The sequence below is a fragment of the Maniola jurtina genome, chromosome 7 (genome assembly GCF_905333055.1).
Source record: "Maniola jurtina chromosome 7, ilManJurt1.1, whole genome shotgun sequence".
NCBI classification, from domain to species: Eukaryota; Metazoa; Arthropoda; class Insecta; order Lepidoptera; family Nymphalidae; genus Maniola; species Maniola jurtina.
In genome coordinates, this window is record NC_060035.1 from 12,624,002 (window position 1) to 12,639,691 (window position 15,690).

General features: G+C 35.6%; 1 protein-coding gene across 1 annotated transcript; it reads right to left on the reverse strand.

Annotated features, from left to right (window-relative positions):
• Positions 1-867: 867 nt before the first annotated feature.
• On the reverse strand, positions 868-12,277 carry LOC123866556 (elongation of very long chain fatty acids protein 7-like). Its single transcript, XM_045908197.1, has 6 exons — positions 12,093-12,277; positions 6,940-7,130; positions 5,758-5,838; positions 4,730-4,892; positions 3,505-3,641; positions 868-2,701 (listed from the first exon to the last, which is right to left on the reverse strand). Exons 1-6 carry the CDS (start codon positions 12,151-12,153, stop codon positions 2,348-2,350), a joined length of 987 nt encoding a protein of 328 aa, XP_045764153.1. The 5' UTR covers positions 12,154-12,277; the 3' UTR covers positions 868-2,347.
• Positions 12,278-15,690: the final 3,413 nt, after the last annotated feature.

Consider the following 15,690-nt stretch of genomic DNA (forward strand, 5'->3'; position numbering starts at 1 on the left):
AATGGAATTAGCGGCCTCAAGAAATTTTACTTCACAAAGAAAAGTATTGCTCTATCGTCAATGTAGGCGTGCAAATGTCACCTCGCCAAATATGCGCCTGCGACTTCTCTGTCGCAATGGTAGGCACTGTGTTTTTTTTTAATCTTTAATCCAAGGAGTTTCTTTCTTTCGGCTGTCTTCCGGATTCGATTCTATGCTTAGTTAATTTGTTAATTTCTTGCTTCTAATAAATAGATTTAGATCTGCGTGGTGATTCGCTAACTGTGTCTAACTCATTTTTAATCCATTGAAGGTTTTCTACGACTAAACATTTTAATGTCACCAAGTAAAGCAGCAATGTAGACCCAACCGACCTCGGTAGCTATCATTAAGCGTTAGAAACTGAGCCAATCACGTAGCTGGTCTGGTAGGAGGTGGTTGAGCATTTTAGTATGACACTGAGATAACTATTATAGGAACCATTGCCGGCCCACTACTGAGAACAGATTTCCTCTCAGATTGAGAAGGGTTCAGGCCATAGTTTGGCCATAGCCCATGCTGATCAAGTGAAACTGCAGACATCACACATCTTGGAGAAATTTATGGAAAACTCTCAGGCATGCAGATTCCCTCACAATGATTTTTTTTCACCGTTAAAGCCATCCTTGATAGTTTACTTCTAACGACTGGATTATCACTAACCACTAGGTGAAATTGAAGTCAAGGGCCCATACCAGATCTTTGGTAGCCAATCTTCCATACTGATTTATTATTAATAGTACTAATATTAGATTGTTATTTACTTGGACTAATATTATAAATTAATAAAGTTCATTGTATTATTTGCTCACACTTATTGGAAATGGAGGAAAATAAAAAACCAAAAAGTAATTTTTAAATATTTTTTTTACGTTTTATAGCAGTGTTCAAATATAAATAACAGGAGCAAATTTTTTAACCTAATTATAATACAAAACCTCGTACATAATATCTTTTAAGTTGGTAGATACTTGAAAATCCTTACTTACTTATTTGACGTTAAACTAATTAATAATTTGATGTTTTGACAGCTTTGTTTTGTTTAACTTTATTGTATTTTTTAAACACATACAACAGTGTACTTAATAATATTTTAGCGTTTAAATTTAATACGTTGTACGTCAGAAACTCACATGCCAGTGCCGACAACAACTGTACAAACTTCAAATACAATCACATGAACTACGCGCGAGCGCATCGGTAATGAACATAAACATCAACTTTAAGGCCTAAGGCTAAAATCTATTAGTAGTAGTCAGTACTTTGACTTTGCTCAGACTTAAGTTACAGTAATAAGGGTTCCGTTTTTTGCCATTTGGCTACGGAACCCTAAAAATGAGACGATAAACTTATGTCATTGGCACGAATCTGCCTCGTTTCAACTCTTAGTAAAGTCTGAGCAAACTCAAAGTAATTATTAAGCTCTATAGATATCAGCTCGAGATTAATGCTCACTCCCGCTCATCAATCATTACCTATTTTAATTAACTTTTTGATACTTTAACACCCCTCGATGAAAGATGGCGGCAAAATAGCTGTTCTGTTTGGTGACCATTTACGGATGGTGGTCATTTTAAATCGCAAACGTTACTTTCGCTCAAACAATCTGAGTGACCTACTTTCAAGATCTAAGTTAACTAAAGTTTCATTTTATTTTAATCCCAATACGATAGAAACAAAAACAATTACAAAATAGGCAATGTAACTTATAATTTGGAATGAAGTAATCAGTTCTTAATAACATTTGAACTGTCAACAGGTTCAACACACGAAGATATTTTCACGCGCAAAAGACGCAACAAATAGCAAGTTTTCAATGCAATCGTAATTTTATGAATGATTTAATTTACATATTATATCTACGCTCATATCTTAAATTTTTTATCATGAATTCAAAATGTGTCACTTGTTGACATAGGTACTATAAAAAATTAAAAAAACTAAAAAAAATACGTACTTAAATGTGAAAAAAATAATAATTTACAGCACTGTTTTTAAGCAAAAAATGAAAAATAATTTTTTTATACCAGAAAATCACTGTGTTGTCGCGCGTTTTAAAAACATATATCCGCGCGGATTGTACCTTGTGGGCATCGTTTTCGCTTAGTAAGCTCATATCCGCGAGCGGTTTTCTTGGGACCCGCTTGTTTGAGTGAGCATGCTGGAATCCGACATATTTGAGCGTGAAATGTAAGCGCGCGTGTAAACGCTTATGCCAAAACGAGCGTAATACGCACAGAGAAAACATTAGTCTGAAACTGCCCTTACACTTTTTCATGAAAAACGCACGTGAAAATGCCGTCGTGTGCTATGGCACTAAAACACTACGTTACTGAGTTTTTAAATCGCTCTTTACTCCATTGCTAGTTTTGACTTTCGCATCCTTTCCATTTCTATAGTCGTCCTTTTTCGTGTCACCGTTGGATACTTTCTCATTTTTAAGTCCATTACTTTTTTCAGTATCATCTCGACCATTGTCACAACTTTCTTTAGCTAGTTTATCGTCGGCATTCTTTTCTTTCTGTTGAGGTCTCCTCACTATGTAGCAGGCGTAGTAGAATTGACCAAACATATTTATGAACACACCCGCGTATATAATCATTCCAATCTTTATCCACGTTGGGTAGCCACATTCATAAAACAAGGTGATGAACGCGTGTGATCCGACAAGTATAAATTGTGCCTGAAATGAAAAAAAAAATTGTAACGTTATTTTTGTGGTAGTAAACAAGGGCTCTTTGGAGCGTAGCAATGCAATGCAAGAAATTTTATTTATCAATGTCTAACTTTTACGTTTAATGTCTTTACAAGTGTCAATTAAAAATTTATAACACCCCCGACAAGCAAAGGTTACAGCAACTAGAAAAGAGCTGATAACTTTCAAACGGCTGAACTGATTTTCTTGGATTATAGCTAAGACAACTCTCGATCAAGCCACCATTCAATAAAAAAAAACTAAATTGAAATCGGTTCATTAGTTTCTGAGGTACGATGCCACAGATAGATACACAGATACACACGTCAAAATTATAACACCCCTCTTTTTGGGTCGGGGGTAAAAAATTACACCGAAAAATATAATATTATGGGTATCATGTCAGAAATAATGCAACAATGCCCTAATAACTCCCTAACTACATATTAGGCCGACATTTTAACTTGACTTAGTCTTAAGACGGAGCGCACTTTAACTTGGCTTAGTCTTAAGACGGAATTAGAAATGTTTTATGCCTCTGGCATAACTAAGTAATTATGTCTCGTTTTAGCTCAAAGTAAAGTTTGCGCAAAGTGAAAGTATGCTCTATAGATTCAAGCATACTTTGACTTTGCTCAGACATAAGAAACTGTTAAAACGAGACAGCGTTATATCGTTAACATAAATAAAAATATTTCGGTAAAAAAAATATCATATCTCGCAATTCAAAACAATATAGGTTGATTAACTTTTTACAATACAAATTATGAACTTGTTACAAAAGACATTACCAGTTGTAGTTCAGTGACGTGTCTTTTCCACCACAGGTATTTCTTGTACTTGTCGCCCAGGCCGGCGATGTAGTAATAGAAATACATAACCGCGTGCACAAATGCATTCACGCACCCCATGATGGCTGCTTGACCTCCTGGAATGGAGAATAAGAAAGTTTCAAAAATTTTACATGAATTTGTATACTAATTATACTTCTATATTAATCTATACATATAATAAAATTGTAGAAAAGTGGTGTCTGTACAATGGAAATATATAAAAAAAAGTAGCAGGGGTTGTTATTATATCGATGCCGAACCCGAAATTGTAATTAAATTTTTTTTTGTCTGTTTGTCTGTTTGTCTGTTTGTTTGTGCACGCTAATATCAGAAACGGCTTATTCGATTTAGATACGGTTTTCACTAATATATTGTAGTAAGCTTCACTTAATATTTAGTGTTTATTTCATGTCAATCGGTTCATAAATAAAAAAGTTATGTCAATTTAAAGAATCACGGCGAACATTTTTAACGTGCAGAGTATATGCTGCCCGAAAAGTCACTATTCCACGCGAACGAAGTCGCGGGCACAGCTAGTGGGTAATATAGTTGAAATCTCGTTCTCTTAGGTTGAATTTTATTGAGTGTACTTTGACTTTGCTCAGACTAAAGTTACATTTAAAACGAGACCGATTTATGTCACTGTTAACGCTGTCTCGTTTTGACAGTGTCTTAAATCTGAGCAAATCAAAGTTCATTCTATTTTCAGCCTTAATCAAGTTGTGAAGGAACTGGGAACCCACCGCATTATTATCACAAAAACTTCTATCACTGTGATTAATGGAAAGGGGCCATGACCCTCAGCAATGAGGAATACGAAACAGAGAGGTAGAGAGAGATACCTCTTCAGGTACCTATCTTTTCCCCTGAAGGAGGAGAAAATCCTCATGGACATCCAAATCGGATAGTGCCGGACCCTTGAAAATCCCTCCTTTCTCCAAGCAATAATAATGTTCCCGCTTTGTTGGCCAACCATTCACTGACTGTCTGACTCATCTTCCTTCTCTTCCATCCTTCTCCTTTCTTTCAATTATGGTCTCCATATATTTTGGAATTATCAGCCACTACTTTTTGTCCTCTTGTACTTATGAGGTTCTCCACTCCAAGCTAATCTCCCAGTCAAGCTGGGAGATTAGCTTGGAGTGGAGAACCACGAAATTCCCTTTTTCTTTTAGGTACTTACCTGGAAAGTATGTAACTCCGATCCAGCTTGCTAACGGCATCAGAGTGTGGTGATGCAAATGTAGGGACGTGATCTGTCTGTCTGACTTCCTCAGCACGAAGAAAACAGTATCGAGTAGGTCTACTACTTTTATCAGGAAAAAACAATATGCTGAAATTGCAATCTGAAAGAAGAAGAAATTTAAATACTAGGGTGGTATAGAGTATGGATATCTCGTTTTTAGGATTCCGTATGTATCTCCAGAGAAAAATCTGTCTGTCGTGTCTGTCAATGGAACTAAAATCTATAGGGTACTTGGGTACTTCTCGTAGGGTATACTTGTAATCATGACAGGTAAGTAGGTAAGTCTTATAGCACAAGTAAAGGGAAAATCCGAAAACCATGATTTGTGGTAATTAACATCACAAAAAAAAATGTTATAGGTATTATCTGGTAGTGATCGGTACGTTGGTAATCCTTCGTGTGAGTTTGACTCGACTGGTTCTTTTAATAATTTACATAATCTTTTATTGTATAATTATGTAGGCACTTACGTTTGCTTTTTTTAGGAGCATACTTTTTATCAATTTTATTAAAACTTTAATTGATTTTATTTAAGTATACTTAAATAGGAAGTATATGGGAAGTATATAGGAAGTATATGGGTATAATCTTCTATAACAAAATTCCTCAGTCAATTTTGGACTTGCCTTTACACAGGTTCAAAAAATCTATTAAAAATATGCTCCTGAGAAAAGCATATTATACTATCGAAGATTATGTAAATGATAAAAAAGCGTGGATCTGAACTTCGATTCGCTCCAGCAATGCGCAGGACTTCAATTGCTTGTCTACATGGCATAATATTGTATATCAAATCATTGAAAAGAGCAACCGCCGAGTTTCTTGCTGGTTCTTCTCGGTAGGAAAGGCATTCCGAACCAGTGGTAGATGCTTTTGACGATTCGAAAGAACTTGTAAAAGTCTAATTGAATAAAAACATTTTGAATTTGAATTTGAATTTGAATATTTTCAGTTTGGATACTTACATGCTGTGCTCTAGGCGTTGTCGGATCGTCGACATTTTGGCAGAGGAAAGAAAACTCTTTTGAAAATATATACATCAACCCCTGGAATTAAAATGAACCATCGATTAACAAACAATAATACAAGTGTAAATTAAAAATTTATACTTAACACCCGCGACAAATGAATGTTACGGTAACTAGAAAAGAGCTGATAACTTTCAAACGGCTGAACTGATTTTCTTGGATTATAACTAAGAACACTCTCGATCAAGCCACCTTTCAAACAGTTTTCGAATTTTCCCCTTACGTGTACCATAAGACCTACCTAGTCTTATGGCACACGTAAGGGGAAAATTCGAAAACTGTGAATATGTGGTTACATAACTAAAAAAAAAACATTTTTTACCTGTACATACCTTTACCTGTACATTCTAAAACAGATTTTTATTTATTTTTGTGTATACTTAATAGTTTTTGATTTACCGTGCAAAATGTCGAACGTACAAATTACGACTGTAGCATGTAGTACGGAACCCTCAGTGCACGAGTCTGACTCGCACTTGGCCAGTTTTATACTCTTTTCAAATTTGAAATACAATTTTTTTTTTACTTGAAATAATTCAAGCAGCCTTTGCCCTCGGCGGATTTTTACGCATATTTAAAATGTCTTTGTCGAGCAAGTTAGTATATACCTACACATAATAATGTCTATCTGTCTGTCTGTCTGTCCGTCTGTTGTGACTGTCAATGTTCTCAAATGTGTGAGAAATCTGTTAACCACCACTTGGACACCGTGACAGACTATGGCCTAAACCGTTCTAGTTCTGTAGTGTGCTGGCGATGGCTTGATCCTGATGATCCATACAAATATTATAAATGCGAAAGTGTGTCTGTCTGTCTGTCTGTCTGTCTGCTACTTTTTCACGGCCAAACAGTTTAACCGATTCTGACGAAAGGTACAGAGTTAGCTTATATCCCGGGGACGGACATAGGCTACTTTTTATCCCGGAAAATTAAGAGTTCCCACGGGATTCCTTAAGACCCGTCGGCTCAACCGATTTGTATGAAATTTGGTACCAAGGTAGCCTGCGTCCATGTTATTGATATAGACAACCAAACAGGACCAACCCACGGGATCTTCAAAAACCTAAATCCACGCGGACGAAATCGCGGGCATGCTCTAGTATCTTATAATAATCTTACCTCCGTAAAAAGGTATAAACTGGCAAGAATTTGAAATATATTGTAATATATGATGATTTGTTTCAAGTCGTAAGGCCTCTTGTTCCTCATGTACCAGGGGCCCAGCCGTGTTGAGAACAATAAGTAAACAGCTATCACGCCGATGATCTGGTATGGTCTGGCAATTAGGAACCAATTCTTAGTAATCGGATCTGGAAGTAAGGAATACAAGTGTAAATTAAAAAATAACACCCCCGACAAGTGAAGGTTACAGTAACTAGAAAAGAGCTGATAACTTTCAAACGGCTGATCTGATTTTCTTGGATTATAGCTAAGAACACTCTCGATCAAGCCACCTTTCAAACAAAAGAAACTAAATAAAATCGGTTCATTCGTTTAGGAGCTACGATGCCACAGACAGATACACAGATGCACAAATACACACGTCAAACTTATAACACCCCTCTTTTTGGGTCGGGGGAGTCCCGATTGACTTCAACACTCAGCCCAAACCTAGACCTAGAAAACTGAAACATGGCACAGAGGTCTCCTTTATCATAAAAAGATGATAATATATGTCTATCAAAGCACAGACTAAACCGCTGGGGACTAACTAATGACATCGATGCTTGTCTAAGAAGGATTTTTGGAAATTCCACTTGTAAGGGAGTTAAAAAGTATTTTTCACATTATACAATGGTGCCATCATAGAGATATTGTAATCATACATCCAAGGGCGCCATACAAACGCCACATTGAATTTTTTTTTTTCAAATAATTGTTAGCCAGTGTCAGTACAGATTCTAAGTATTCTGACTATACCCCATACATCCTTTGTACAGACATTTGAAAGTTATGGTGGAATAAATAAAGTCATATACAAATGTATACTGAAAATATTACACTTTTTTTAAGTACATATATTACTACGTACGTCATATCATTATAACAAATGTATTTCAATTTATTCCATGAATTACATATTAAGTACAACGGGTAAAAAAGCACAGTCATCAAAGAGGTCATGTGCGCTTGAAATATTATGTATTAAGGGCACTTTATTCTAAGGGGCACGCATTAATGGTATTTATGCGACTTTACACTCATTTTAATACCAGACATACACGTAGATAGTTTTACTGCAAAATTAAAAATAATTAAACGTGCTCATAACTAAAACTTCCTTTAAAAACCAACTTTTAAAGCCACTGACTACAAAATAAATAAATAAATATTTTTAAATTTTTAAACTACAAAATAAAAATATTTTTTAGCTTTTACTTATGTAAATAAACAAATTCACAATCAGCATTTTTGTAGCCCCCATTATAGAATAGAATAGAATAGAATAAAATTTATTCGTTGAAACCGACACATAAACATAGTATTACAAATAATGACGCTTATACAAAACTAAAAATAAAAAATAATAAAAATAAAAATAAAAATATATAATTGTATAGCTTATAATTATAGCTTAGTGCAGTAATGTGCAGCATCTGGATTGAAGAGTTAGGACCCGAATTTCAATCGTGAAGTCCTTGCTTGGTAGATACCTAGTACCTATAATATCTATCTATCTAATAAATTCCAATAACCTGCGCAAATAACATTTAATTTCAACCATTATATTAATTAAGTTTTCCACCATTTTTCTTAAATTGATGGATAGAACTAAAAACTAGTATATTAACATAAAATTACTTAGCTAAACGGTTTTATTGCACCAAAGATTTCGATGTATAATTATCTATAATTATTTACATAATGTAGGTAGGAGGATAAAGTTTTCCCTATAAAATCATCATTCAGAGCCATGCTGTATATTTTTTCTCAGAATGAGAAGGGTTTGGTCATTATACCACTGCATTGGCCAAGTGTGGATTGGTAGTATCCACACCTAGCCATTACACCACTGCAGTGGCCAAGTGTGGATTGGTAGTATCCACACCTAGTCATTACACCACTGCACTGGCCAAGTGTGGATTGGTCGTATCCACACCTAGCCATTACACCACTGCACTGGCCAAGTGTGAATTGGTAGAATTCACACACTTTTGAGAACATTATAGAGTATTCTTGGGCATACGGGTTCCCTTACGTTGTTTTATTTCACCGCTAAACCTCTCTAAATCATACAGGGTGCAACCGGAACGCTAGCAAAACTTAGCGTTATTAATATACTACCCATGGACGTATAAATACTATACGGACCTATTTACGTAACGTTCGTTGACCTCTAGCGGCAGTCAGAAGCTTATTTGCAATATATTGTGAACTTTAAAAATAATACCGATTTTAAATTTTTTTTAGTTTTTGTTTTATGGTATCTTATCAGTACTATCACCTGTCTTCGTTTTTGCTAACGTTCTGGTTACACCCTGTATACTCCTTTTACTTTCAAATCTTGAGCATATTTTATTCTTAAGTATATCTACTAAGAATCTGATTGGTCTAGTGAACACATCTCCACTCCGCTCCGCTTAAGTGGAAACCGGGCTTTAACCACGCAGCAGACTTGCTGGACTGAAGAAACCTTCTCTCGGCTCCGCTTAGGCTAAGCCCGCGCCTAAGGTTGAAATCTATAGACCGCACTTTGACTTTGCTTAGACTTAGGTTCCATTTAAAACGAGACAGACATATGCCAGCGGTATAGCGCTGTCTCATTTCAACAGTGTCTGGGCAAAGTCAAAGTGGGCTCTAGTATAGATCTCAGCCTAAGACTCCTAGTGTAGAGTATGACTATAGTCCAGTGGGTCACGGTTGGGGTTTGAACCTGAACTCCTTAACCTTAGAGCTATTGAGGCTTCAAGTTGTTCCGATCATTCCTTCGCAATGCATTTCGACATTGCTCTATTGAAGTGAAAACTTCTTTAATACCGGTGTGGTTTGAAAGTCAACCAGAATCTGAGACCATCCACTTGTTAGACTGTGTGGTCTTGAAATAAAAAATGAAACAGGTCAGACACACAACCCTCCTTTGGGCTTCTACGCAGTCGGGTAAGAAATGAAATCTAATGTAGGTAGAACGAAATACCTATTAAATAATAATATTATTTTCCTCATAAGGCCTTTAGGGGTGTGCTATACCTAGAATTTAAATGAAACTTACCATACTTTTAGGGTCTCGTAGTAAAATGAGGAACTCTAATCGTTTCGAACAGTCTGTCAATTCGTCTGTCCATGTTTGTGTGTCTCAGCTCACAGCCATTTTGAAAATTTTAAGGAGAATCCATACTATATACCTACTATTAGACTGTATATTTACTATATCCATATTAATATTATAAAAGCGAAAGTGTGTCTGTCTGTCTATCTGCTAGTTTTTCACGGCCCATCCTTTTAACCGATTTTGACAAAATTTGGTACGGAGATACCTTGCAACTCGGGGAAGGACAGGCAACTCTTTATCCCGGAAAATCAATGAGTTCCAACGGGATTTTTAGTAATCAAAACTCAGGAAGACGAAGTCGCGTTCGTTACCTAGTAATGTATTATGTTGAAAAGCACAGTTATAGAAACTTAATAAGTCGGTATAATATATTATAGAGCATATTTTAAATTAAAAAAAATGTAGAGTGAAAAATTGAACATGAAAAGTGAGAGTCGAAACAGGGTTTAAGTACCTACTACCTCCTTCAATAAGTATTTTTAAATCATTATTATTAGGTTATTAGTTTGAGAATAAACTACTGTTTAAAATATGACGCCAAAACGTATAGTCTTGTCATCACACTATATAATATTATAAAAAGCTAAAGTTTGTATGTGTGTGTGTGTGTGTGTGTGTATGTTTGTTACTCCTTCACGCAAAAACCACTTGACGGATTTGACTGAAATTCGGAATGGAGATAGATAGTATCCTGGATTAGCACATAGGCTACTTTTTATCTCGGAAAATCAAAGAGTTCCCACGGGATTTCGAAAAACCTAAATCCACGCGGGCGAAGTCGTGGGCATCGGCTAGTCAGTATACAATAGTTTGTAAGTATATTGTAAATGTAAAATATGTATATTATTTGTATCCCTTAATAAATAAATAAAATATAGCAACTATGTAGCCTGGCTACGGAACTCTATATGCGTGTTCTGACGCACTAGACCAGTTTTTATTATTATTAATAATGGTGACATCAAATCAACAATACGATCCGTTTAAGAACAGGTTAGGACTGTAGAAAGATGAATATTCCGTACTAATATTATTATAAAACTAGATGATGCCCGCAGCTTCATCCGTGTGGATTGGTCAGATCCCCTGCAACATTAGGATTGAGGAGATGGAACCCACATTTTTTTATGGAACGATGTCGCAAAGTTCCCTTAATGATTAAAAAAAAATTATGCAAGTCGGTTAAGAAATCTTGGAGATATCAGTGTACATAGGTAGAAAAACACAACTCCATTTTTCGAAGTCGGTTAAAAAGTAGCCTATGTTACTCCTTGATTAATCCTCTCCTTGTATGTGAAAATCCCGTCAAAATAAGTTTAGCCATTCCAAAGATTAGTCCGTTCAAACAGACACGATACTTCAATTTTATTTATTAGTATAGATATAGATAGATTATGCAAAAGTAACTCTGTTTTTCTGTTTCTTTTTCACCTTTATACCGTGAAGATTCCGGAACTGTTGGTGGGGAATTAATATAGTGGGTACCAACTACCAAATATAGTCTTCATCATTTAATTCTAGGTCCCAGCTCGTTAATCCTGATGCTGTAGAATGTAGATTACTGTACTAAGTTGTGAGGACTGTGAATTTTTAAGTTTTCCCCCACTGTTACTAGTTTAAAAGCCGATTTTTTTTTCAAAACACCTATTTCAGTCAAATTATAAAAATGTTTTTGTTTGTATGTTGAAGTCAGGTGAGCATCGTGCGTCATATATTTTGTCGCTTTATTTTAATATTGTTTTTTTTTTTGTAAAAAACCTAAATCACGTGGATGTATTTAGTTGTATACATTTTATTTATTCATGTAGGTACTAATAATTTAAAACTAAAACATATACAATGAAAAAGAAGTGCACAAAATAGTAGTATCTCTATCGGAGAGAAAAGCCCTAAAATGTGGGAAAATTTATTTTTTATAATATACTAGGCAGGTTTTAAGTACGCTCATGTAGGTAGGTATATCTAGTAATAATATTTAATTATAAGTAATTATTCTACTTACTAGGTAATTCATCAAACACATAGTTATATCCATTGTATATACTTTGCACAAGTCCCGCCATTTTTAATCGCGAATTCACTATTATATAATTCGCGATTCGTCCACACTGGCGCAGGACGCGATCAGTTTTAGTTCGAAATGAAACAACGATAGGTGTGAATCGAAATGGAATCGAATGTGCAAATTTCGATCCAGTTCATTTACATCAGTTTACATTGTCAGGCTGAGGTTCCAAAGGTTGAGCTTGAGCTAAGTAACCCGTAAACGTACCAGAATTAAATTTAAGGCTAAGAGCTTGCAGGAAATTTTAAGAAAGTGCTTGAAAAAAGTTTGAAATTCAGCATAGATCGAGACTATCCTATGGCGATTCCAGAGCTGGAATAAATGAATCTTAGATATAAGCACTCAATTTCATTGTTTGTACTGCATTTTGCTAAGACATTTTTGTACCTTCATCCTATCCAATTAATAATTAATTAATTAATACTAAAGTAGGTATGTTTGCCAATTGGATGATGGAATTTCCAAAAATAATAATTAAAATTTATTCAGTTTTCATGACAATAAAGTACCTAAAGCTGAAAATTCTGAAGGCAAGAATTGCCTGTCTTTAGAAATTTCAGCTCTACTTTAATATTCAAAAAATAGCAACTTTTGAAATCTTTATAGGACCAGCACAAACAGAGTAAAGAACCACATGAGCAATTAAATTAAGCGTCTCCTCAAAATTTCTCACAGGCTCTTGGGCTATGTTAAGTGGACTTGAACTAATAGTACTTATCTAGTTACCTATTACCTACTATTTTTTCAATCAATGATTTAAAGTTAGCCCGTGATCGACCTCAACTGCTGGTAAGTGATGCAGTCGAAGATGGAAAAGGACCGAACGGTGAAGGTGGACATACCTATAGCACGCGACAGGTCGAGATGGCAACCGGGGTGGGGACGCCCCTCACAACCGCACAGCCCCAACGCTAACACGGCGCGGGCGAGCGCGGGTGACGTGCGGGTGTGCGGGGCGTCCCCCTGATGCCATCTTGACCTGTCGCGAACTGTAGGTACTTCTTATCGGTTTCTATACGATATCTTAACGGAACGCAAAAATCACTTGCCATTTCCGATGGGCTGGTAATTCGCCGCGGCCGTAGCCTCCTACCAGAAAACAATGACAGTAATTTACAAATTGTAAATTCCCAAATTGCCCCCGCGAGGAATTGAAACCGGGATCTCCCATTTACTTCACCACTGTGCCACGGAAGTCGTCAAAAAGGTGGGTGTGATTTAAATTAACGACCTCTTGGATAGTCCACACTTTACCTCTATTAAAGACTAGCCTATGTCAACGCAGTAGTTTGAGCTGTGTGTTGATAGATCAGTCAGTCCGTCAGTCAGTCAGCTTTCTTTTTTATGGGTACTAGAGGATGCCCGCGACTTCGTCCGCGTGGATTTGGTTTTTTATAGATCCCGTGGGAACTGTTTGATTTTCCGGGATAAAAAGTTGCCTATTTCGATTACAGGAACGCAAGCTACTTCGGTACCAAATTTCATTCAAATCGGTTAAGTGGATGGGTCTTTAGGAATCCCGCGGGAACTGTTCGATTTTCCAGGATAAAAAGTAGCCTATATCCGTCCCCGCGATATAAGCTAACCCTGTACCAAATTTCGTTAAAATCGGTTACACAGTTGGGCCGTGAAAAGGTAGCAGACAGACAGATAGACAGACAGACAGACAGATACACTTTAGCATTTATGATATTAGTATGGATGGATTAAGAATTTAGATTACGATATTGAGACCTGAATTTCTTTACCTTAGTTTATCTCTCGTCAAAATTGGGTAAACGGATGGGTCCTAAAATAATAACAAACAGATAGATAAACCAACAAATTTTCGCACCGATAGTATTATTATGGATGAGCTAAACTGAATCTTAAGAGTCAATATAAACCAAACGTAACATTTTACGTTTAGTTTATATTGACGATTCAGTTACAGTTAATTCAAAAGACGTGGTTTTTTACGGTTTTCTGAATGAATTAATCAGGCAAAAAAAACAAAGCAAATTCAATTCTATTTGATTTAATTTGTTGTTCTGTTGCTTTGCCAGGCGCTTGAACTGTTTGAAAAAAACTAAGAAACAAAAGTTTAAATACTGTGGTACAATTTTCACAACAACAATTTTCAGAGGCACAACTCGATTTCAGCAAAAAAAGAAGCTCGCTATACCTACTCATAAAAAGGCAGGATTCAGGGGCTGTTTCCGTTTTGCTGCAGCTAAGGTTTGGAACGATCTCCCGCCTCCGCTCCGGGAATGGAATTATCCTACTAGCGAGAATACAATAAAAAGAAATTAAGGAATTTTTATTTAAATGACCAGATCGAGGCAGCTAAATTTATTTACACCTAACTTATTTACACGTCTTAATAATGAAATTAATGCTAGATATGCTAAATATTCTATCCTAGTCTTATTTATATACATATATCTGACTAGTGCATAATGTAAATAATTTTAGTTATATAATACATAGATACTTGATTTATTGGAACCATACTATTATTATTGTTGTCTATAATACTACTGTTTAAGTTATTAATAATATTATTCGTTAGGCCTAGCTGGGAAGGGGCATCTTGTTTAGTTTTTATTTATTTTTTTGCTTGTTATGTGTATGTGTGTGCTTTTTTCTCCTTTTCATTTTTATTTTCTACTGTACGGTTTTTTAAGTTCTTTTTTGGGTTGTACTGTATTCATTTTAATATTGATCAATAAGCAGGGAACGCAACGGGCGCGGTGCGTTTTTATTTTATTAATCAATATTTTGTTTTGGAGCAAACTGAAAACCAGCGCTGAGCATTGCCATCAATGCTCGGCCATGCTGAGTTTGCGGCCTATTGCTAATTGTTAGTTTTTTTTATAGATTTAATATACTTATAACACATGATTGTCACTAGCAATAAGAAAGCAATAAAGCCTATTTATTATTATTATTATTATTATTTTGCAGAAAATAATCATCCAAATAATCTTGACTTGAGTAGGTAAGGTCTAAATCTGAAAACCGCGAATTTGTGGTTACATCATTAAAAAAAATTAAAACGTGTTTGAATTTTCAAAGTAAGATAACTATACCAAGTGGGGTATCATAATATGAAAGGGCTTTACTTGTACATCCTAAAACAGGTTTTTATTAATTATTTTTATGTATGTTGTATTTTTGTGTATGTGTGTATATTATGGTTTGTGTTCTTGATTTATCGTACAAAATGTTGGAAAAATACGCGAGTACGAAACCCTCCGTGCGCGAGTCTGACTCGCACTTGACCGGTTTTTTTAATCTTGACTAACATCCCCCTTTCCCCTCCAACTAAGTACGAAAATAGTGCAACTTTGAAAATTGAAACACAATTAAATTTTTTTTGATGAAGTAACCACAAATTCACGGTTTTCGGATTATTTCCTTTACTTGTGCTATAAGACCTACCCTACTGCCAAATTTCATGATTCTAGATAAAGGGGAAAGTACCCTTTAGGTTTTCTTGATAGACGCAACAGAAGGACAAACGAATAGACGAACAGAGGACAGACGGATAGAC